This window comes from Podarcis pityusensis, assembly GCF_964106645.2.
Source record: "Podarcis pityusensis genome assembly, chromosome: 15".
Lineage (NCBI taxonomy): Eukaryota > Metazoa > Chordata > Lepidosauria > Squamata > Lacertidae > Podarcis > Podarcis pityusensis.
Genome location: NC_138040.1, coordinates 4484197 through 4507675, shown reverse-complemented (window position 1 = coordinate 4507675; position 23479 = coordinate 4484197). Strand labels below are relative to the sequence as shown.

At 46.2% G+C, this 23479-nt stretch overlaps 1 protein-coding gene across 2 annotated transcripts in view; it reads right to left on the bottom strand.

The window, feature by feature from the left end:
- The window catches only part of CLTC (clathrin heavy chain), a 74391-nt gene that overhangs the window by 36161 nt on the left and 14751 nt on the right, over positions 1-23479 (bottom strand). For both annotated transcript variants that reach the window (XM_080982753.1, XM_080982754.1), the window contains exons 2-6: positions 12616-12823; positions 7561-7829; positions 5503-5664; positions 4603-4716; positions 3545-3718 (exon numbers count right to left, since the gene is read on the bottom strand). In XM_080982753.1, coding sequence (XP_080838879.1) covers positions 3545-3718; positions 4603-4716; positions 5503-5664; positions 7561-7829; positions 12616-12823 — 927 coding nt within the window. The remainder of the gene's footprint in view (positions 1-3544; positions 3719-4602; positions 4717-5502; positions 5665-7560; positions 7830-12615; positions 12824-23479) is intronic.

Sequence of the window (23479 nt, the reverse complement as noted above, 5' to 3'; positions counted from 1 at the left end):
GCTTTATTTTTTTTAATAAAGACAGTCCCTGCCCTATGGCTTACAAAGAAGCAACACAAAAGGAAAGGGGAATGGGGAGGAAGTGGGGGTAGGGAGCAAACTAGAACTAAACTAGGAACTAAAATCTCAATGTTACTAAGTTCTTACAACAACCCATTTGGATGAAAAAAGGCTGTTCAGTTAGAAAAACAGGAAGCGGTGGCCCCTTAGAGATAGCCTGGCAACCCAACCTTCCTAAAGTGGCTGCAATGCAACCAGTATCTGTTGACCTTACAAGGCAGGGCCTAGCTGGAACCTGTCCCTCCTGCCCAGGCAGGGAGGCTCACAGGAGCCAAGCCAAAACCATCAGCACCAGAGCAAGTTGTCCAGTTCCTCTTCCTCACAGGGCAGCTGGATTTGAAAAATTCTCAAAAATTCCCAGAAAGGGCCCAGCCCAACTGGGAGAAAAGGAGAAGTTGGTGGGAGCCACGGTTCCTCACCATCTACTTGCTCTCCTCCCCACAGAGGGGCTGGAACCAACATCCCCCAAGCGAGAGAAGGGCCCCTAGACTTAGTTCACAAGTTTTTAACCACCAAGGCACAATTTGTGAGGACCCTTAATACTTAATACAACAGCTCAAGAACTCCCAAGTGGGGTGGCTAGACAGCAGAACCCCATCAGGCTGCTTTGGACAAGTATCTTCTGCTTCAAAGCAGCATTTTGGCATGGCAAACTGCTGTTTTCGTTACATGTGCTGAACTAGCTGGGTGGTCCTTTACATCCTGGTCTAGGTTATGTGTGTGTGAGAGAGAGACAGAGAGCGCACAGTTAAGAAGCCGGGAAACTTAACATTACCTGAATCAACTTAACAGGGCCCATAGTCCAACAACAGAAGTCCTGCGCTGCAGGCAGGTGGCCCCAGTTTGAATTCCTGGCACCAGGACAATCAGTGGCTGGTGACAGGTAGGATTCTGCCCTAGAGAGCCACTGCCAGTCAGTGGGGGAATACTGAGGGGGATGGGCACGTAGCCCAGTGGAAGGCAGATTCCGATGCAACTCAGGATCTAATACACAGAGGAAATGGCAAAGCTGCTGCTTCCCAGCTGCCAGGGAAAGGCTTTTTCAGGGCCATAGCAGCTTAGTGGCAGATTAACGCAATCCGAGGAGAAGGGGGATGCTAGCTCTTTGAGAAAGCTGCTGGAATTCTAAGATTAAAGCAACCCCGACAGCAAACCAGTCCAAGTAGCCTTTGCCATTCGAACCATACCCAAGAAGGAACTTAAGACGAGTTTCACCTTAACACTGTCATTTGGTACATATATGGAGGGGTGTTGTTTTTTTCAAGAAAGCGTTAAATGCATGAACAAATCCTTGTGTTAAGTGCCATCTACTTGCATTTATTAATTGCTACTACCGCACACCCTGGCTCCCCACTAGCCACAACCTTCCCCAAGGTTGCAAGAAATGATTCAAGCCAGATAGACTTGACTATTAAAGACAAAAGAGGGGAGAAGGCTGAAGGACAGCTCACTGCTACCTAGGCCAAAAGGCAAGCAGTTTAATTTCCGGAGAGGGGGGAGGAGAAGAGAGAGGGGAGGAGGGGAAGACAGGGAGAGAGAAACCAAAAAACCAGCAGAGGCTCTAGAGATAAAAGGAATTAAGTTTTAAATAAAGGGCAGTAGTAGAGCACCTGCCTTGCATGCGGAAGGTCCCTGGTTCAATCCTCAATGGCATCTCCAGGTAAGGCTGGGAATGTTCCCCTGTCTGAAATCCTGGACAGCCACTGCCAGTCAGTGTAGACAACACTGAGCCAGGTGGACCAATGGTCTGACTCAGCACAAGGCAGCTTCCTACGTTCCTTTTGCTCTCCATACTTTCAAACCAGAACTGTGTTGGTGGGCCAAGAGCTAGCAGGGTGGCCACACTTTAGAGCTTTCGACAGAGCCGTCCAATTAGGTAGAGGATTGCGATGTGGCTTCCCAATCCATTTAGAATTTGCGCGGTGCCAAAAAGCTGTGTGTAGGATTATCTTCAGAGAAACCACGGCATTTCAGCAAAGAAGGTCTACCACTCATTGTAAGGGAATGAAAGTGGAGATGGATGACTACTACATGAACACCCCAGAAGTCATGCGGCTCCTACAGTGTCCCATTTGTTCAAAGCCCAATTAAAACTTGGGTAGGCTAATCCGTCTAGGGCAATTAAAGACTGGAACCCTCTATTGGGTTAAGAAGCAGAATTAAAAGGCAGAGAAGCATGGGAACGGGAGGAAAAGAGGAACAACGATACGTAAGATAGTACCGTTCACATTTTAGCACTTTGAAGTCCTCCCAGATCCCTTGCAGGAGTACAATCAATGGAGTTCCCAAAGGACGCCCAGATCTCTTGCTTCCCTGTGCTTTTATTAACTCCTGGCTGCTTAAAAATGGGGTCTGTACCCTGATCACAAGGTTTGCCATCGAAATGAAGCCGAGGAATGCTAGGGTAGGGTAGCCTGCCTCCGCCATTACAATCACAGAGTGGCAACAGATTAACACAACAAAGAGAATGCCGGTGTGTGTGTGCACGCGCTTCCAGAAGGACAACCAGAGGAAAAGGTGTGGCTTCTGGATCAGAGGGGTGTGGAGCCCCAGGCTACACTTCTTTGGTTTGTAGCAAATGCTAGTCCTACTCAGAGAAAAGCCATTCAAAATAATGGGCGCAACTGACTTGGTCCCCATTCATTTCAGCAGGTCTTTAGTGGGACAAGACCCTTTAAGTCCAGGGCCAGAGGTGGGAAATCTGTGGACCTCCAGACTCCCATCAGTCCCAGCCAGCATGGTCAATGGTCAGGGATGATGGGAGATGTGGTCCAATAACATCTGGAGGGTCACTGGTCCTCCCATGCTTGACCTGGGGGGGGGTCAATTCTCCCTGCACTAGATCCTCAAGCACCTGATATAGGACTGACTGGGAAGTCACGGTTGCTGGCTGAAAAGTGACATCCCGCTGCAGACAGCACGTAGGGAACTCAAAGCAAATATCAGTGGTATGCCAAAGATCTTTAAGGTCAGCAGCGTTAAACGTTTCCAAGAGACTGCTCAGGCGGCAAACTCTGAACTTTCACCTACTAACGCTCAAATGCAACACTTTGACCTGCTTTATGGAAGGGATGGCAGGTGGGAGTTTTGAATGCCTGCACACATTCAGAATACTGCACCAAGACTCAGACATTGAAGAGCATATGAAGGTTGGAGAGAGAGAGAAAGAAAGAGAGAAAGAGAGAGAGAGAGAGAGAGAAGCAAGCACAGCATCCACATTACATTTACCCACCTGGCCTTAACCTCATAGTAAAGCCAGCTTCAAAGTCTGTGCAATGGGCTTAATGAAAACCATGGTCATCCAGATGTTCACGGACTACAACGCCCATCATCCCTGGTTGGTGGGAGTTGAAATCCAACAGCATCTGAAGGGCTGCAGGTTCTCCTTATCCCTACAACCTGAGTCTGACCTGAGCTCCTTTTTAGAGGAAGGGCAGGATGTGAACACAATACAAATAAATAAAGAGAATTAAGATTTCATTACTTGTCCTTTTCTGTTGACGCCAATGATTCCAGCGGTAGCTTCATGGGGTGCGGTGACAAAGATGGTCTCCCCACTGATTCTGTTCATGTAGATGCAGGTGCCCGTTTCGAGGTCATACAGATGGATGTAGCCGTATTTTGTGATCAAGAAAACCACATCGTGCTTTTCGCTTATCTACAGGGAGAAAGGTGGGGGGCAAAAATGAACAGAGACAGTCCTTTTAAGGTGCTCCACCATGTGTTTTGATCAATTGTATACACTCTCCACCAAGGCACAGAGCTTCAGTAGGAAGCGAAATTAAAGCTATGTGATAAGGGAATTTGAAGATATACATAATGCAAATTGAGCAAGTTAGCAAACTGACCCCTTTTGCATAGAATTCAAAGCCTTCCACTAGTCGTGGTGAGAGCAGATACACAATGTCCTCTAGCCCAACAATGAGATATATTCACCCACCCTCTGGTTTCCCAGATTTTAGCAGGAATTGCCTAGAGGGGTTCAAGTGCTTCTTTGCAGCAATATAGACTGTAAGATTAGGCTTGTATTCAACTAAGTTATATGTCAAGGTTAAGTCTAAGTTAGTCATGTCAATTAATTTCAATGGGTCTACTCCTGGTCTACTCCATACTTTTTCCTGAAAGCTGAGATTCTCGGGATACTGAACTCTGCAGCCATATTCACCCATATTGTTCTCCCACATATCCATGGTACACAAACACAGACCTGGCTGTAGTTTAGTACTGGCTACGAAATAAGTTGAATCCATCAAGTATGAACTGTCCAAGTGCCAAAGAGCAGAGCGAGCTTCGCTAAGTAACGAGCTGCCTGACAGGCACTTACAAAAGCCAAAAATACCTGAACTTTCGTTCTATAAAAGGCAAGGCTAAGCAGCAATTAAAGGCAGCTTACACAGTTAAATCCAAGGCTTGGAAGTTGGCAGTATTAAGCTTCGCCATTCATCAGCATTTTGAAATGACTTATTTACAGATGATTTCCCCCCCCCCCCCCAAAAAAAAGGTATGAGGAGTAAGAAAGCAAAAATTGTCCCTTGGTAATACCTGCATTGCTACTGGGAAGTCATTCTGTGCTTCAGGTGGGAAGAAGACATCCACAGCTTTCTTGGGGAAAGGCTGGTTTCCTGTGGGAGGGGTGCCAACTTCAATGATATGCAACTGCACGGGAGAGAAAGAGGATTGAATTGCATCTCCAAGCTTCCTTGGAAAGTTCCTCAAGCATTTTCACCATTCAGGCCTGCTATCTTACATGGCAGCAGCCACGGTGGGCGCAAATACTTTTCAATACTCTCTTCCTTTATCAAATAAAGGGTGAACACTCTAATTTAAAAGGGACCAGGCTATAGCCCCGTTGACACTAGACTGAGGCCACTGAACTGTGCGAAAGATCAGCCAAGATATGCTTGTTACAGCAAGGCCAATGTGGTGTGTGTCTTTTGCTGGAAGTCTCCTTGCTCCAGCGTCCATCCAATGTTCTCTGGAAGTGTCCTTCTGAAAATGACTGCAGCAGGCAACAGGAAATTTTTCAGGCCACATTTTCTCTTGTGAGTAATCTTGCAGGGGCCGCATATCAGGTCCAGAGGCAAAAGTAGGAATGGAAAGGAATGCAACTCTTAAGTATGCACAGTAGCTACACCCTGGTTGTGCAAATGTCAAGAGGTTTCTACACTACCCCCTCCCCCCAAGGAAGCAAGAGGCACCATCGCAGTTGAAAGAAACATTTCAGCCAGGGAAATACAATCAAGATGGGTTTAGGGCTGGACTGAGCATGAGCTGTAACCTAGGAAGAGACCTGAGGGCCAGATAGGGAAGTCTGGAGGGCCACAGCCTCAAGGCCTGAGGCTCCCTACTGTTCCACTATTGCTTCCCTTTTTCTCATATCTGCCAATTAGGCTCATTACACGCCATACCCAGAACCCTGTATTTGTGTCCCCTCCCTTTTACCTTGCCTCCTGCTTGTCCTCTCACTGCAAAACAGAAAAGGGTGGATTCTTCCGCATTGCCTTCCATCTTGAACTGCGCAAAGCTGGCCGCGTGACCCTCAATGGGCTGTGACACTTTCCTATCTACGGAATAAAGCTGCATAGCTCCTACTACACGGTTTTGCTTTATTAAAAAAAGAAAAGAGAAGAGCACACACATGAATATTCAACTCTAACATTACGATAACCATAAACTCTAATTAACTGGCTTAACACACCAGCTAGGCATATTTATGCAAGCCTATGCATAGCCTTTATAGACACAGGAAGTTTTTTTACTTGTACATTTGTAGAGGGGCAGAAAGTCTGGTTTAAAAGTTTGGTTGACGGTATAATCTACAGCAGGGGTAGTGGTGGTCCCTTGGATTCTGTTACACTTGCAACATCCAGGCCAAATGTCAGGGATGACAGGAGTTGCAGGCCAGCAACATCAGGAGGGCTACAGGTTGCCCACTGGTGACTTCACAGAACTCTCACTCCACCTGACCAGCTTGAGAGGAGAAAGTGAGGCCGTTGGTCTGAATGGAATGAACTGCAGTTAAACCCTTTTCTCTGAAGAACTGTTTCCTGCAGTGATCATTCTAACTGCCCACTACTCAACAGTATGAGAAGAGCTGGTATCCAGGACCTAGATTTGCTTCTCCCCCCCCCCCTTTTTGTAAAATGCTTTCTATCTAAGGCATTATTCTAAACTGCAAATTGCCCAGGTTGCTTTGGTAGAAAAGGGGCACTGAGTTAAACAAAATGAAAACTTGCATTTGGCTCCTCTAGTTTCCTCCTGTAGCATGGGGATGAAGAATTGGATCTGGCTGGAGGGCTGGACCCTGATTTCCTCCACCTCCCACTGGCAATATTTGGCAGGTGGGTGGAGTGCCAACCTGTCAATTACCTGACATCAGGTGACCTATTTCTGCACACACAATTTGAAGATAAAAAGACTGCCCTTTGCTGATCGCTGGGGTTTGCAGAGCACTGTGCAAGAAATTTGGTAGGTGTCATCTATCAGTTCAACAGTGCCTACACACCCCCTTTTAGCCCTGTGGCATCTTTACCTGCCTTACACCTGACATATGAAGTCAGACGCAGAGCAGGTGGGTGTGCCTAGTCAAAACAGCAGGCCAAAAGGGGAGGCCTGGCAAGCCCAATACTTGAGCAGCAGTGATGAATCTCCCACCCCCTTCATTACACTCCTACAAGTCACTGTCACCCACAGCCTCCTTTTCACCAGGCTATGGAGGCAAGAATTTGCCCAGGAAAAGCTGAAGTATTATTTTAGCCACAGGATAACAGACTTCAGCTGAACTGCATTATAACAAGTTTCTATTTAACAAACTCTACAGGCACCACTGAAAGGGACAATAGCTTACAAAAAACAAAACCCAGGAACACCAAGGTTATTTTTAATGAGAATGCAGTATGCTACAGCCATTAGGAATACTCCCCTCATCTCATTGGCTCTCGTCAGGGTTCAGGCTTGTGGTCTGGATTTTGTCACATTTTATCAATACGTCTCTGCAGAGTGGCATCTAGTCACACTATTTCATCGGGGTAGATTAAATGCTGTGACTTTATGCTGGGACAATGACCAGAATATCGACGTGGTATGCATTGGGGGTGGAAGGAAAGGGTGCAAGCTCTCCACAGAATGCAGACACACAGAGTCCCCGTATAGCCATGAAAAAATTCAAAGGTCGTGTGCTTGCCCATTAGTAAAATGGAGAGGGTGGCAACCTGTGGTTGAGGCAATGCCTCTGTATACCAGCTGTTGGGTATTGCAGGTAGGGAGAGCACTGCTGTTGCGCTCAGGTCGTACCTGCGGGCTTCCCATGAACATCTGGATGGCCACTGTGAGAACAGAGCACAGGACTAGATGGGCATTTGTCCTGATCCAACAGGACTCTTCTGATGTTCCCTAGAGTGCGGGAACCACTCTGCCCATGCAGTTTAGCACAGATTCTAGCTAAAGCCACAATTTCCACATATTTGGATATGCATACATCCACTTATACCGATGCATTACCTGTGCAGATATACCAGTCAAAAGCAACCATTTCTGCTTTGCATCTGTACGGTAGTTGATGATCTGGCAGCCGGCGAGGCTAGAATGGCGATCAAACATCTTGACCGGCTGAGACTCCCCTTCCATGCTCCAGTGGTACACAGCGCTGTCGGTGACCAGCGCAACCGTGTTCAGAGAAATCCACTTCCAAAAGGTGACGTCGTCCGTCATGGTGTGAGCTTTCATTTTGCTTTTCATTTCAATATTAAAGATCTGGAGGGTCTTCCCAGCTAGGGACACAATTTACAGGGAAATTAGCTGAAGCAGAAGCAGAGCTGGAGGGCCAAGGTGAGAGCTTAAAACGTCTGCACACACCACCTGACCCATCAGGAAGTTTCATGCACTGCATTTAGTTGTGAAAAATAATAATAATTCTCCGTGGGCTGCTGCTTTTTAAAATAAAAAACAGACACCAACATTTCTAAAGCCACATCTACTACTCTTACACACAAGTTATTATTACAGAACCAATTGTTGAATTAATTGGTTATGGCTTCACAGCCGGGTATTGCAAACATGAGTCTCGTTCATACCGAAGTCGAGATGTTTTGATTCTCATGCTAGGTTAAACTCATCCTTAACCCAAGAGGCGGATTTTTAAAAAAGACTTCTCACTTGAGAGATAGAAGTACACCACGGCATACAACGGGCAGTGCTACACACACATTTATGTCCGCATCGAGGACAAGTACAGGAGGAACACAAGACAGGTTTTCCACGTGAATAGGCAGTCACAAAGCGGACACTTTGTTAGGTCAGCTGCAAGTTTGGTTTTGACCGAACCAAAACCCTTAACAAAGTTTCTTTACTGTTGTGTACTGCAGATTATTTGGGTATGGGGGAAGATACGTGCACTACACACAGGGGTGGGTGGGAGAAGATGAGCTCACACAATGACAACCAGGCAGGCTTTGGCGGAGGGGGTGCTTCAAGTCTCAGGAGGAGTGGAAAAGGGGGGTGAATGTTCACATGTCAACGCTGGATCATGCCACCACCTCCGGCATTCTTACCACGAGTAAGGAATCAGTGCGGCACAGCTGACTTAAGTGCTGGTAATCTGGAGCAAGGCGGCTTAGGCCACCAAGCTCTCTGCGTGGTCTTTCCCACACCCTCCTCGCAAGGCTGTTGGGAGGGCAACATTGGGAACTACCACATGGACACTGGCCTGAGTTCCTTGGGGCGGATGGGAATGAAGCAGCAATGCCTTCAGTTCCCAGCAACACACTTAGCTGCAACCTCAGGTAGTGGAAACCAAGGGGGAAGGGCCTTCTCTGTGGCGGCACCTTCCCTATGGAATTGCCTCCCCTAAGAGCTCTGGAAAGCGCACAGTGCCCATGATGCTTTTGGCACACTTGACATACCTGGGCCTTTCTGGTGTTTTAATGTTAATTCTTAACTGTGCCCTTTGGGTTATCGGTTGCAGTTATTTACAGCAAGTGGTTTTACTGGTTAATAATAATAATTTTATTATTTATACTCCGCCCAAGTGGCTGGGTTTCCCAGGCACACTGGTTGTATGAAATGGACCTGTCCCAAGTTCTGAGATGGCTTGAAACAGGTGGCATATAAATACTTTTGTACTGTGCATAAAAATAAGCAGTATACCATGGAATAGCTTCCATACATGTGGCTCTCAGACTAGTGCTGTTGTAAATGTCCAACAGCTTAGGGATAGAACACCCACATTGCATGTCAAAAGGTCCCAGGTTCAATCCTTGGAATCTCTAGGTAGGGTTGGGAGAGACTCCTGCCTGAAACCCTGGAGAGCCACTGCCAGTTAGTGTTGGACAAAAAACTGACCAATGGGCTGCCTTGGTAGGAGGCAGCTTCCTACGTCCCTAATGTGTCAGGAAAGGGGAGGAGAGCAGGCAAAGAGCCACAGAGCAAGCTCTAGAGAGGGCCAAGCCAAGAAGCCTGTGGGACACTGTGGAAGGAAGCCAATACAACTTTCCTTTGGATACTAACCACTGCCAGGAGTACAGCTTACTATCAAGACGTTGACCAAGGTTGGGAAGTAGAGAGGAGAAGCTAGTGTAGCATTATCTCCCAGCCCAGCCATGACAACTCTGCACCTCCCGCTCTGAGAACTAGAATTGCACAGGCAGAAAAGATTCATGGGTGTCATTAGAAGCAAAGACATTGGAGGGGGGCGTTATTCCATTTAAACAGCATGGGGAGAAAGCTGTGTGTATTTCCCTCCTACGGTTGTGTGTGGTTTGTTTTTTTTACACAATCCAGATGAATACAAAAGCACAGAAGCTATGCAGGCCAGACTTTCAAAGCCATTAAAGAACTACGTTTCGGGGCTGAAGGATATGAGTCAACCATCCACCAAGGGTCACCCATCTGCTCTGAGCTGGGCTTGGGTTGATGGTTAGTCTTCAAGACAACAGGTTAGGTTTGTTTCCTCGGGGTAAAAAAAAAAAAGTGGCAAGGATGGGTGAGGGGACAGAAAGAGGACTAGTTCAATCAGTATTCCTTTCACTATGCAAACTTGGATTTAGAGGCTGGGGTTGGTAATCCAAGATAACATCTATTTGACAGCCAGGCTACGGCTTCAGTTTCGCCCCACACGGAGCACATGAAAAGCAAAAAATAATACAGCCAGATATGGAATTGTAAGAGTCTCAGTCCTGTTTATAAAAAGCTTTATGCATATCCAAGTTTACTGCTTCCAAGCAAGTGCATCTCTACAGCTCCAAGTAAAGATGCTGCAGGTACAAGCATTTCGGGAATAGGGTTTTGTTTTTTTGGTTTTTTCAAAGAAAGAAAGAGGAGCTTTGAGAACAAGACTCCACAGCAGACAGAATATATAGGTCCTTGTCTACTCCTCCACCTTAATTATTCAGAGATGTGCCCCCGTTAAGCCTTTAAGCTGGTAAGCCTTTTGCATTCTCTTTTCATAAAACAGGACAAACACAAATACAATCTGAAACGGAGGTAACTCACCATCTGCACACACAAGAAAGCATTAGAAAGTGTGACAAAAATAGTGATACAACATTAAAGCCATCAGAAGAAAGAAAGAGGAAGCTATTGTAATGAGACAGTTGAGAGCTTACGTTTCTCCAGCAAATAAAAGAAATGAGGCAATATGCTGTCTTTTGGGGAGGGCAGATGAGCAGTGCTTTTTAAAAATAAAATTAAAAAAACTTTGACCGTTTTGAGCAAAGGTGACTAGGCAGTTCGCATCCGGCACAAAGGCTTGTTCAAGTTGGGACTTGTAAACCTAGGTAAGTTTTATTTATCAATTTCTTGTGTAACAAGGGGGATACTATAACATTGTTTTGCCCTGTCTTTGAAAACTATGCCTCAGGAGAGATGGAACGTGGAAAAAGGGCAAGGAAATTGGTGCACCCCGTTAGAAGGAGGAGGTGAAGGGCCACAGCTGAGTGGTAAGTCATCAGCTTTGCCTGCAGAAGGTCCCAGGCTTTATCCCCAGCATCTACAGCTAGGCTGGAAAAGGCTCTCTGCCTGAAACCTTGGAAAACTGGCAGTAAGTCAGCATTGAGGATACTGACCTAGACAGACCAATGGTCTGACTTGACAGAAGGTAGCTTCCTATGTTCCTTATTAACTTGCTTAAGAGAACAAATGGGGTCCCTTTGCCAATTATGATATTGCTAATATTCTTACTCTGATTTTTTTTTTTTAATGATAGCAAGGTTTTCTTTAAAAAATAAAAAGTGATAGTGACTCCTGGTTTGAAAGACACACTAAGCCAAACCTTGGCTTAGATCTGCCCATCACAAGATCAAATGGGCCAAGGAAGCGCAAATCAGCTGCGAGCTCCTCTCCAGGAGCTCACATCTGCACATTCCTGGTGAGCGGTAGTCTGGCTTACCGTGTCATGCAAGCCAAGTCAGTGATGGTAACAACTGGACCCTGGATGAAATCACAGGGGTAATCACCACCGATAATGAGGTGGGATGCAGTTTAACTATGCTATTCTCTTCTCTCTTATTTCCCAGTTGCTAATTATTATAAGCTCTCTTCAAAACTTTGGTCTTCCAGTGCTCTGGAAATGAACACAAGCACCGATCATGCCAGTTTTCCACATGACCACTAGCATAGGCACCATGGGAGATCAGGAATTCCAGACAGGCGAGCACATGAAATTCCTTTCCAGGAGAATGAGCAGGCTGGAGCAAACGGCAGTCTGTTCCTCCCTTTGTTAACCTTCCCAGTGTCTATTCTGGCTGTAAGTGAAGCCCCTTTCCCCAACACTGACCCATGGTGGACCTTCTGGCAGCCATACCTCCAATTAGGTGCGATCAAAGGTGTGGTGAGAAATGCAGCTCTCAAGGCTGCCTTCCAAAAGACTACCCACTAGCTATTCTACTCAATTTTAAATTTTATAAGTTCATTATTCAACTCAGCATTTAAAAAAAAAAGTTTAAGGGGGGGCTTAAAACCCTTTTGGAACAATGGCAGCTTAGCAGGGGAACTGCAGAAGTGGCAGTAATTTAAACCCTCTTTTTTTAATGACAAACTGGGGGGGTTCATGAATCAAACAAAAAACTTTCAGGGAGCTGGGTACAGCCCATGGGTTAGCCACTGTTGTTTAAATCATAAATGAGTTCCAGGGCTGTTCTATTACTTATCTCTCTAAGTTGTTCTGGGAGCCCTTTTTTTGTTAAAAAGCAAGCTAAGTAAACCAAGTAAACTAAGAAGCATGCAACTCTTTTTTTCCCTTTTTTATTGGCTAGAAACTTTGGGGGCTTAGTAACAAGGCTCATTTACTTTAAACAGAGCTTTTGATGGAAGCCATACCACAAACCAGCCTTATATTGGAAAAAGCCATCAAGGATTTCACTAGCTCATCAACCCTGCTAGCTTTCAATAAATACTGTGTATGTTTGGTAACCCACAGCTTCTCATAGTTGTAAGAATAGAAAAAGTAGTAATGACAAAATAGTAAGGGCAACAAAAATCAGTACACCTTTTGAAACTTAAAACACATTTCTAAAAAGCTCAACTCCAATTGAGAAATACGTTGAGAAAGATTTCCTGTACCTTTCAGGGCAATGACCTTGCTGGCGGGGTTCATGATTGCACTGTCAGCTGAAATCGGCCGGCGAATGGGATTGCTGGGGTCATTCATGTCAATGATGACCACCTGGGCCTGCTCTCCAACTTTCTCTCGTATGCAGATGAACTTGTCAGACTCCATGGTCAGAGTGCTGAAGCCAATGTTAGCCGGGTTAATGCCCAGGTTCTGGAGCTGGAAGGCAAACACACAAGAGAGTTCAAAGTCATTCAATTATTCATAGTCCCATAGCCAACATCTCATAAAAACTCAATAGGGTTTATAATGCTCTGGGATTAGATTCCAAGCACTTCCATTTGGCCCATTACAGGGAGCCACTAAGAGCTCCATCCTGTATTCCCTTCAGATGTTGGCAAGAACTTCAGACATTTATGGAATGTACCACAAAGCCACCTATGGCAATGAATAGTCCATAGCAATACGTAGGGCTCTTTCAGACAGCATTCCATTGTTAATCCAATTGCCACCCGTCCCAGTATGCAGGCACAGAAATGCCTCAACACTATAAAACCTAAAGCCATCAATGGAACTCACAATTTAAGTTAAAGTCATGGGTACCACTCCCTAACTCTTTTGCTTACTACACTGTACACCTGTTTCTATCAAAAGGAGCTTTGGTCAAAACAAGCACAAGCTACTGCAGGGGTAGCCAGTACGGTACCTGCAAGATGCTGGACCACAATTTGCATCACCCACAGAATGAAGATACCAGGTCGCTTCCAGAGGCTGACTACCACCAGCATATAAGAAACACCCTGCTTGCAGGATTTCACTGGCTGCCATCTGCAAATTCAGCTATGTTGGTACTAACGTATAAGTCCCTATTACAGATCAGGGATACAAACATATTACCGTATTTTTCGCTCTGTAACACGCACCCGACCATAACACGCACGTAGTTTTTAGAGGAGGAAAATCCGTAGGCATGCCACCCGTAGGCATTCCCTCCATAACACGCACAGACATTTCCCCTTACTTTCTAGGGGGAAAAAAGTGAGTGTTATGGTGCAAAAAATACGGTAAGTCCCTATTTTACAGCTGAAGACCAAGCTACTTAAGAGACCACCTTATTGCTTATGCACCCAGTAGATTTCTGTACAGGTAACTCGAAACTTAAGCACTTTTAACTTCTGTGATTACTGCTTTGCGCAGGCAGGCAGGCAGGCAGGAATGAATGAATGAATGAATGAATGAATAAATAAATAAATAAATAAAGAGCACAGGAAACCCACTCTCCATTTATTTCCCACCCGCACCATGTGCTTGCCTGGTTTTGTAAAGGAGGAAGGAGAACTCTAGGACCCTGTCAGAGTCCTTGCACCTCCTTCTTGAAGCTGGACAAGCAGCTCTCCATTTTTGGAGGGGGCAGTTCCAGGGAGTTCCTGGCTTTACACAAATTTGCTTATAGCGTGTGACAGCCAAGAACCTAATCCCCATGGAAGATGCTGTAGTCTCTGGTAAGTTCCAAAAATCTCAGAAGCCCACTATGTAGTAACTCTTAGACTGTCTGCTCCTGTTATGCAGAATAGCATTCCTTTCAAGATCCAAGGTGCCCAATGCTGCACTTTCCAGAAACAGATATTCCAGCACGCTTTCCCAGCTGGATAAAAGGGTCTTTGCCATGAGAGTTTATTTTGTTTTGTTTTAGTTTTAATGTATCTGCTGCTTATTTGTGTTTTTAATGTGCATCACCCTAAGGTGGTCAAACACACCCCAGATCTAGGACACTGGGGATGGAGCGGGGGGGGGGGGGGAATTCCCAGAAAGCCCACATCACTAGGCAGAATATAAATCTAATCTGCCCATGGCCCCTTTGGAGGTAGGGCTGGATACAAATTTAATAAGCAACACTAAAAATAAAATAATCCTATCTCCCCTTCTAAATACACAGCCACAAAAGAGGCTTTGCTGTGCTCCAGGGCACATTCCCCAGTTCAAATTGCATCCCTGATGTACTGTGCAGGTAAACCTGTAATCCAGTGCACACCTGGTCAGGAGCAACCTCCAATGAACACGAAGATGAAGAGGGTTTTATAGTGCAACGGCATCTAAAACAGTTTCCTCCCAGCCCTAGTGCTGCCCAGATGTTTTGAACTTCAAACTCTCATCCTCCCTGAGTACGGGCCGTTGCTGGCTGGGGCTGATGGGAGTTGTTGGAAACCAACAGCATTAGGAAGGCACCAGGTTGGGAGAAGGCTGGTCTAGACCAGGCATAGACAACCTTCGGCCCTCCAGATGTTTTGGCCTACAACTCCCATGATCCTTAGCTAACAGGACCAGTGGTCAGGGATGATGGAAACTGTAGTCCAAAACATCTGCCTATGCCTGGTCTAGACCATAGTGCTCCACTTCCACACACCAGAATATGACCAAATAGCCATTTCTATTCAGCTCATGAAAACAGCTGCCAGGTCCCAAGGTCTTAAGATGACAGCAAGCCAGTTTTTCTTCAAAGGCATGAACAAAGCATGCAAATTAGTGCCTAGAAAGCTAGGCCAACATGGAAGGGTTTTAAGAGAAGGCTGGATGCAGAAGTGGGCATTGCAGCAACACTTGTTGAACAGCCGAAGGAAACGCTGCAGGGGTTACGACACTAAGGCCTCTTCTTCAGCATGTACTAACCGATTCTTTGAGGGATGCATTTGGCCATGATGTTTGCACTAGTGTGTTGCACCAGCAACTGGCAAGTGGGATTTGCAGGGAGAGCTAAAAAGGGTTGCGCAACAGAAGCCTCATGTGCCTAATGCAAACTGGGCAACCACCCTGGCCAAATAGTTTGTTGCTTTTTATTTGCCCAGGTCCCATCTACAAAGAATCCAGGGTCTCCAATTAGATAGAGAAACAGAGCATTATGCACGTGAACAAGTTTCAAGGTCAGCACTGAACTGTAGGAATCTTTTTTTAAAAAAAAAGTCTTGGAGCCCAATAAATGTGTTGTAGTTCAAGGCCAGCAAGATTGCAAAAGAAAGTTCTACAGAAGCTTCCTTCCTAGTTTTTCATTCCTGCGGGTAAATGTTTCTCCTGCATGGTTTTGGAATTGGGGGATGGGGCACAATCATTCAGTGAAGCATGGTTGCTGTGGAACAAAACCAGGATAGGAAATATAATTGCTGGTCCTGTTTGCAGAGTGTTGAGAGCCCAAGGTACCTGGGAAAGTAAATGGCGAGTCCCAAAAGGCCTTCTGCTCCAGGGTGTAAAAAGTGGCAGCACTGACACAATGTTATTCAAACGTAATTAAATCGCCTCTGCAACAACAGGAACTAAGCACAAAGGCTTCGGGTGATTACTAAAATCAATATAACTAACTTGCATATTACTTATTGCATTTATCTCACCTTTCCTTCGAGGAGCTTAAGAGGGCATACATGGTTCTCTTCCTCCCCATTTTCTTCTCACAACAATTCTGAGATGTGGGTTAGGCTGAGAGGCTGTGATTAGCCCAAGGTCACCCAGTGAGTTTTATGGCGGAGCAGGGATTTGAACCCCGGGCTCCCAGGTCCTAATCCAACATTCTATCCACTATGCCACACTGACTCTTGGTCACGTGCATTAATTTCAATGGGCAAAACTTAGTCGAATGCCACCCTTAAACTCTGGATAATAATAATGATAATAATAATTTTTATACCCCGCCCATCTGGCTGGGTTTCCCCAGCCACTCTGGGTGGCTTCCAACTGAATATTAAAAACAATACAGCATCAAACATTAAAAACTTCCCTAAACAGAACCGCCTTCAGTTGTCTTTTAAAAGTAAAATAGTTGCTTATTGCCTTGACATCTGCTGGGAGGGCATTCCACAGGGCAGGCGCCACGACCGAGAAGGCCCTCTGCCTGGTTCCCTGTAAGCTCACTTCTCGCAGCGAGGGAACTGCCAGAAGGCCCTGGGTGCTGGACCTCAGTGTCCAGGCTGGACGATGGGGGTGGAGACGCTCCTTCAGGTATACAGGACTGAGGCCGTTTAGGGCTTTAAAGGTCAGCACTAACACTATGAATTGTGCTCGGAAATGTACTGGGAGCCAATGAAGATCTTTCAGGACCAGTGTTATATGGTATCGGCGGCCACTCCCAGACAATAAAAACAAGTTTTCCCACTGCATACAATGAATGTGTAACCTAACACAAACACATACTCTCTAACATGGACTGCTTCCCCAACAGGTAAGTCCATGTGGAAATGGTCCCCTGAAAGTAAAGGTAAAGGTAAAGGGGCCCCTGACCATTAGGTCCAGCCGTGACCAACTCTGGGGTTGCGGCGCTCATCTCGCTTTATTGGCCAAGGGAGCCAGCGTACAGCTTCCAGGTCATGTGGCCAGCATGACTAAGCCGCTTCTGGCGAACCAGAGCAGTGCACGGAAACGCCGTTTACCTTCCCGCCGGAGTGGTACCTATTTATCTACTTGCACTCTGACATGCTTTCGAACTGCTAGGTTGGCAGGAGCAGGGACCGAGCAACAGGAGCTCACCCCGTCACGGGGATTTGAATCGCCGACCTTCTGATCGGCAAGTCCTAGGCTCTGCAGTTTAACCCACAGCGCCACCCGTGTCCCTCCCCTGAAAGTAGGAATGCATTTATACCCCAACTTTTTCTCCAAGGAGCTCAAAGTGACATACATGGTTCTCCTCATTTAATCCTCACAACAATTCTTTGAGGTATGTTAGTTGAGAGGGAGTGACTGGCCCATGGCCATCCACTCAGTTCTATGGCTGAGTGGGCATTTGAACCCTGGTTTCCCAAGTCCTGGTCCAGCACTCTAACCACTACTCCAAGCTGAAGAGACCAAGTTAACACTAACAACATTGCACAAGGGATGGGCAGAGCTCAAGCAAAGCCATTTAAGCAGCAATTACTAAGCAAACCGCATTTTCCTGTTTCAACTTGATTTTCACTTCTGCAGAGTGTTACAGGGAAATTTAAGGAGGCTGTGTGTGTGTCACACACAACTACGCTTCGTTTTCAAAAGCAACATGTTTGAGTCGCACTGTTATGTCTTATAATGGAGGGACTGAGTCAAATCCCTGTTTAACCAGCTGGGAAGCTCATGGGTAACCCTGCGCAAGTCACTCTCTGCCCTCTCCACCTCAGGAGTTCTAGAGAGGATGCATATATGCTTAACATTTGTATAGCACTCACAAGGATCCAAAGAATTAAAAATGCTTCAAGAGCCCTGCAAGGTAAGTTAGTATTATCCCAATACAGATGTGCAACCCCTCTGAATGCCAGCTGCTGGGAAACACAAGCTTGTGCACTTCTCATTAGGGCACCTATCTGACCACTGTGAGACCGGGGTGGTGGATGAGATTGCTTTTGGCTTGATCCAGAAGGCTCTTATGTTCTTAGACAGGAAGCCATACTCTTGGCCTCAGAGCCCTGAAGGCAGGAATGGGGAACTCTTGGTCCTCCAGATGCTGCTGAACTTCTACTCCTATCAGCCCTCACAAGCATGGCCAGTGGCCAGGAATGATGGGAGCTGCAGCCCAGCAACTTCTGATGGGCCAAAGGATCCACACACCTGCGCTAAGGCCACCTAGGTACAGCGTTTGAAACTCCCATTGTTATAGGCGCATTTTGCGACAGGGAATTTCATTAGCGTGAACGGTTTCTGAGCTCTGGGCGCAGTACTGCACCTAAGATTTCAGATTAAAACTGTAGAGTGGAAGGAAAGGAGGACCTTTTTCTGCCTCCCCACTTCCAGCTACTCTCTGAAGACTGAAGAGACGAGACCCTCTTAAGAATATTAGGGCTAGGGACTAGACCATGTGAAAAAGGAACATAATATTTTAGCTGCAGTTGGTTCATTTTCAGCTATGTATTCTTGTTGCACCCATAACCTAGGTTAAGGTGCAACAGCTCCTAGCATTCATATCTCAATTTCTGCCTAGGTACCTACCCTATGGTAGAGGCGGTAATTCAAACCAGATTTGTACTTCAGTCTTAGACACTACAGCAGGCTAGCTCTTGAGCAGTGGATCAGACTGCCCCAGCCTGATGTCCTCTAGGTGCTGTTGGACTTCAACTCTCATAAGCTCCAGCCAGCATGGCCAATGATCAGGGGTGACAAGAGCTGGAGGAGCCCTACAGCAGCTGGAGTGCAGCTGGGTATGGCAAAAGCGAATGAAGACCATTCTGAGCTCCTTGGGGGGAAATGAGAGACAGCCATGTTTAACCAGCAAGAGAGCCTAGAACGGTTAGCTCCTCTTTTTTTTTTGAAAGGACAGCTCTTCTGCAGAGCTCTTCCCAAGGACTCTGTGCACTTTCAGTTCCTCACTTGTGCAACAGTGTAGTAAACTACCAAGAAAGAATGATTCATTCACAAGCCAGATAAGGGGGGGCAAAGACTGGAAGCAAGAGTTTTGCAAGAGCCAGCCATTTTCACAGACACCTTCAGAAGTATAAAAGTTCTCTATTCTGCTCCTTAAGGTTAGCTCTTGGGGGCGGGGGGGGGGGAGCAGATGCTTTTCACAATCGTTCCTGTGAAAACCTCATGGAACATCAAGAGGGTGTGAATTCCTTGTGTGCCGCCCTCCCTTATTATCAGTGGCATTTCATCCGCCACAATAAAGGCTCCACCTTCCCAATTCAACTGTGTCCTTCCTTGTAGCCTCCGATAAAGACAGGGTGTGCCACTCCTGTGCTTCTCTTCTGTAATGGCTGCAGAGTTACGTTGTGGAGCCGTAGGAGTCCCATGCGAGGCTACACACCGAAGATCCCCACACCCCACAAAGCCGTCCTGTTACTTTCCTCCTTACAACAGATACAGGGAACCTCAGGGCCAGGGGGCCGAATTTGGCCCTCTATGCTTCTCTATGTGGCCCTCAAGGACTCTCCCTATGTCACATCCCCTCATCAGGCCAACACCACCCCAGTCGTACTCTGCATCGGCATCCTCTAGGATGACTACAGTTCTGTGGCTTGAATGTGTCCTTGAACTGTGGCAATGCTTCCTGCTTGCCTGTATGGAGGACAGGGAGCAGTGTGCGTCTGTGTGTAGGGGGTGTCAACATCTCTGGCTTTTGCCTAGCTGGAATGTTACCCACTGTGCAAAGGTAAGAGCCCCAATTACTTCTAGCGCCATCCATTTTGTCTCCAGTGCCACTTCTACCCTTTAGAAGATTTTCTAAGGAGAATTGGGGCCCCCAAACTGTAAAAGGTCCCCCAACCTCTGCTCTACCACAATGCACACATTTCTAAGGCTTACTGGGTTGAAATTTCTCCCTAGATGTAAGTGGGTAAACCCTAGCACAGAAATGGCAATAGCTCAATTCTGTCCAATGGTGACTGTTCTATTCAAAGCTACACCACATAAAACTCTGATGGGTTTATACTGCAGTACAAATAGCTGTTTAACAAAACAAGAGCTGTATTTGTTCTGCTATCTGGGGGAGAAATTCAAGAACATTCATTGCCTCTGGCGTGGAAGTATGGTTTTTATATAGAACAAGGACTATCGTCGGGGGGGGGGGGGAGCAAATATACGGCAATGATAAGACAAACCCATCTCGGATCTGCATCACAGGGATAATCATCTGCTGTGCTTCAAGGATATCAAGCCCATTATCAGCTTTTTAATAGTCGGGGTGTTTCCGCAGGAGCACCATATCTCTGAAGCAGGTCACCTATAGCAGGGGCAGGCGCTAAAAGCTGCATCAGAAAACACATCCGAGTGAGAGGGAAGGTCAAAGTGAATGCGACTTACATGCCACATTTGCTGTGGTTTTGGATCTGCCAGGTTGAAAGATGAAGGGCAGATTTACTGCATTGATATAGTGTTCGTCTCCCATGGTCAAGGCAGCACACATGGTGTGTCTCCCTCCAGCCAAGTCTCACAACCTGTAAGGTAGGCGAGGCTGACAGACAGAAGACACCAAGCCATCCAGTGAGCCTCCCAGGTTTTCCGTGCCCCCAGTCCAACGCCCAACCAGAAGACTCCTTCCCAGCCTCTAACTCTACACCACCTTTTCCTCAGTTCACGCAGCAATTCTCGTAAGCCCCCAAATTAAGACATTTTAAACACAGTTTCATTCAGATTGCTCCTTTCACGTCTTTATGTAAACCGGTTTAGAGGTTTAGATTGTTCTGTTATTACAGCAATTTATACACCGCCTTTCACTTCAAGAATATATATATACTGAGGTGGATTCACAAACAAACAAAAGCTGACTGCAAAACAATAATAAAACCAACTGAAAGATTAAGTGTTTAATAAAACACCACCACATTGTCAGACACTACAGTAGCTAAAAGGCTAAACAATTATACTTTCTATTCCGCTGAGAATTAGTTTTATCCTTGCCAGCCCTGGAGGGCCACATCAGTGAACTTCATACATAGTCTTGCACCAGCTCAAACATGGGTCTACCGGACCTAAGCAGAGCCAATACGAGTCACGACATCACCACATCAACTAGAACAGAGGTCCACAGGGTTTACCTCGCCTGGGCCGGTTCACTCCAGCGGAGATTCCCTCCGTGGGCTGGAGTGTGAGTGCGTGTGTGTACACACGCGATTTCCGGCATTTGCGTTGACACGATTTCTGGCGTCCGCACATGCACAGACACGATTTTCAGCGCCATGGAAGCGAGTCCCAGCACTGCACTGCGCCACTTTAGCACAGCACGCAGGGACTCACCAAGCAGGCGGCTCATTTTGGGGACGGCTCGTGGGCTGGTTAAACAATCCCTGTGGGCCGCTTGTGGCCCATGGGCCTTAGGTTGCCTACCCCTGAACTAGAAGCATGTTGATTTTTATTTTTTTTTAAAGCTAGGCTTCTTAAGAATCTGAGAGCAGCCTCAAAGATCATGCCTCAGGAGTAGTAGGGTAGGCTGCCCACTTTGATATAACACAGAGAGAAGGGAAACTAATTCATGCACTGCTACGCCTTATCTTCCATTTCAGCTCCCCACAAGCGTCTTGTCTACAACTGCGCCGTCAAGTTCTGTTGTAAAGCCACACCTCTGCGAGTAACCATTCACAAGCTATTAGTAATGCACCACTCCCTTCGCTAAATCGACTGTGCCAAACCAGCATTGCTATCCGGGCTCAAATGAAATATGCTGCCTTGAAATGCAACACTGCCTTAACCGTCTTTCGCTTTTTTATATTCTCGCTCATACTTTCAACGTGCTTCATTGACTGACTGACTCCACTTGGCCAAGGACTTGTCTGAGGAAAGTACTGTGTTGCAGAAACTGCCCTGTCCTGGGGTTCATCAGATCTGCTGCTGAATCTAGTCTGGTGGCAGAAGTGCTTCTGGTGTAGGACTGCTCTTTACAAGGGCAAAGCAGCCAGAACCGCCACTCACACAGGCTGTGAATGTAACTTGAACTGTTGCCTGAACTTGCTTTTCCCTTCTCCCTCCTGTTCCTTTTTTCCTTGTGTGCCTGAGACCTTAGGACAGGGACCATCTCAGAACTGTTTTGTTTTTTTCTTTTTTGTAAACTGCTCTAAGAGCCATTTTGGCTCACAGGGCGGGGTACAATATCTGCCAGGAGTACTTCTTTCTTTAGATGCACACAATAGTTCTTTAGGCTGAAACAGGTGTGTGGGGAGCATTTGGTCTTCCCAGAGGTTGCTGAACTTTAACTCCCATCAGCCCTAACAGGGCACAATCAATGGACAGGAATGATGGGAGTTGTAGTTCAGCAACATCTAGAAGGATAAATGTTCCCTGTACTTGTTCTGAAGGAAAAGAGTATGATTCCTGCACCACCTTTTTTAAAAAAAGTTTGGTGTATCCACTTTGTTAGCTTCACACAAGTCAATTTATCTGGGGTTTGTTGCAAGTGTGGAATACAAATCACATTATTAAAGAGATCTCATCTGCACCTGTCTCCCATTTCTTCTATTCTCTTTCCCAGCCTTTTAAAGGCTGAACTGGCTACACAAATTTATGGAAATCCATGTTTTATTAATCTCATTGGCTACTTATAACAGGCCAAAGTGTGGCAGATGGTAACAGTTATCTGAGCAAAGACCTCGCTTAGCCACAGCACTTAAGCAACAAAGCAAGGCAGATTTACCTTAATTATAGCCATCTGCTAGAATAAACAATCCTGTCATTTTTTTGCAGAACCAATGTCAAGAAACACCCTTGGTCAATGGTGTTGGGACAAACAGCTGCAGGCAGTGACTGCAATCCATCACACAGGTGAGCTGAGCAAGCTGAAGTTCCATCAATAAAAACACTTTTCCTCCAAATTAAGGGTGAGAAACAAAAAATGCTCAGGATTCTATCAAATGCCCGCAAGCTCTGCACAAGCATATCTTAAGAATCATGGGTCCCAAGCCAGGGAAACAATATCCTTGGTGATCAAGATAACTGACTATATGCCTCATGGCTTTCTCATTTGGTCACAGCAGTATGTCTATCAAGAGCAGCTGCTGATCTCACCATCTTAAGAGACTATGTCCCAAATGCTCCCTGGTTCTTTTTTTCCTTTTAGGAACATAGGATACTGCTTTATACCAAATCATGCTGGTCCATCTAGCTCAGTACAGTGGTACCTTGGTTCTTGAACTTAATGCATTCGACTCCCAAAACGGTTCAAAAACATAAATGGCAGCTTCCGATTGGCTGCAGAAGCTTCCTGCACTCAGTCGGAAACCGCGGAAGCCATGTCGGACATATGGCTTCCGAAGAACGTTTGCAAACCAGAACACTCATTTCTGGGATTGCAGCATTCAGGAGCCCATTTGTTCAGGAGCCAAGCCATTCGGGAACCAAGGTACCACTGTACTGTACTGTCCCCACCCCCCTCCACACATCTCATAACAAAGGGGAACTGAAGGACAGCTGCTATTATTACAGCACCCAAGCATTTTCCTCATCTGT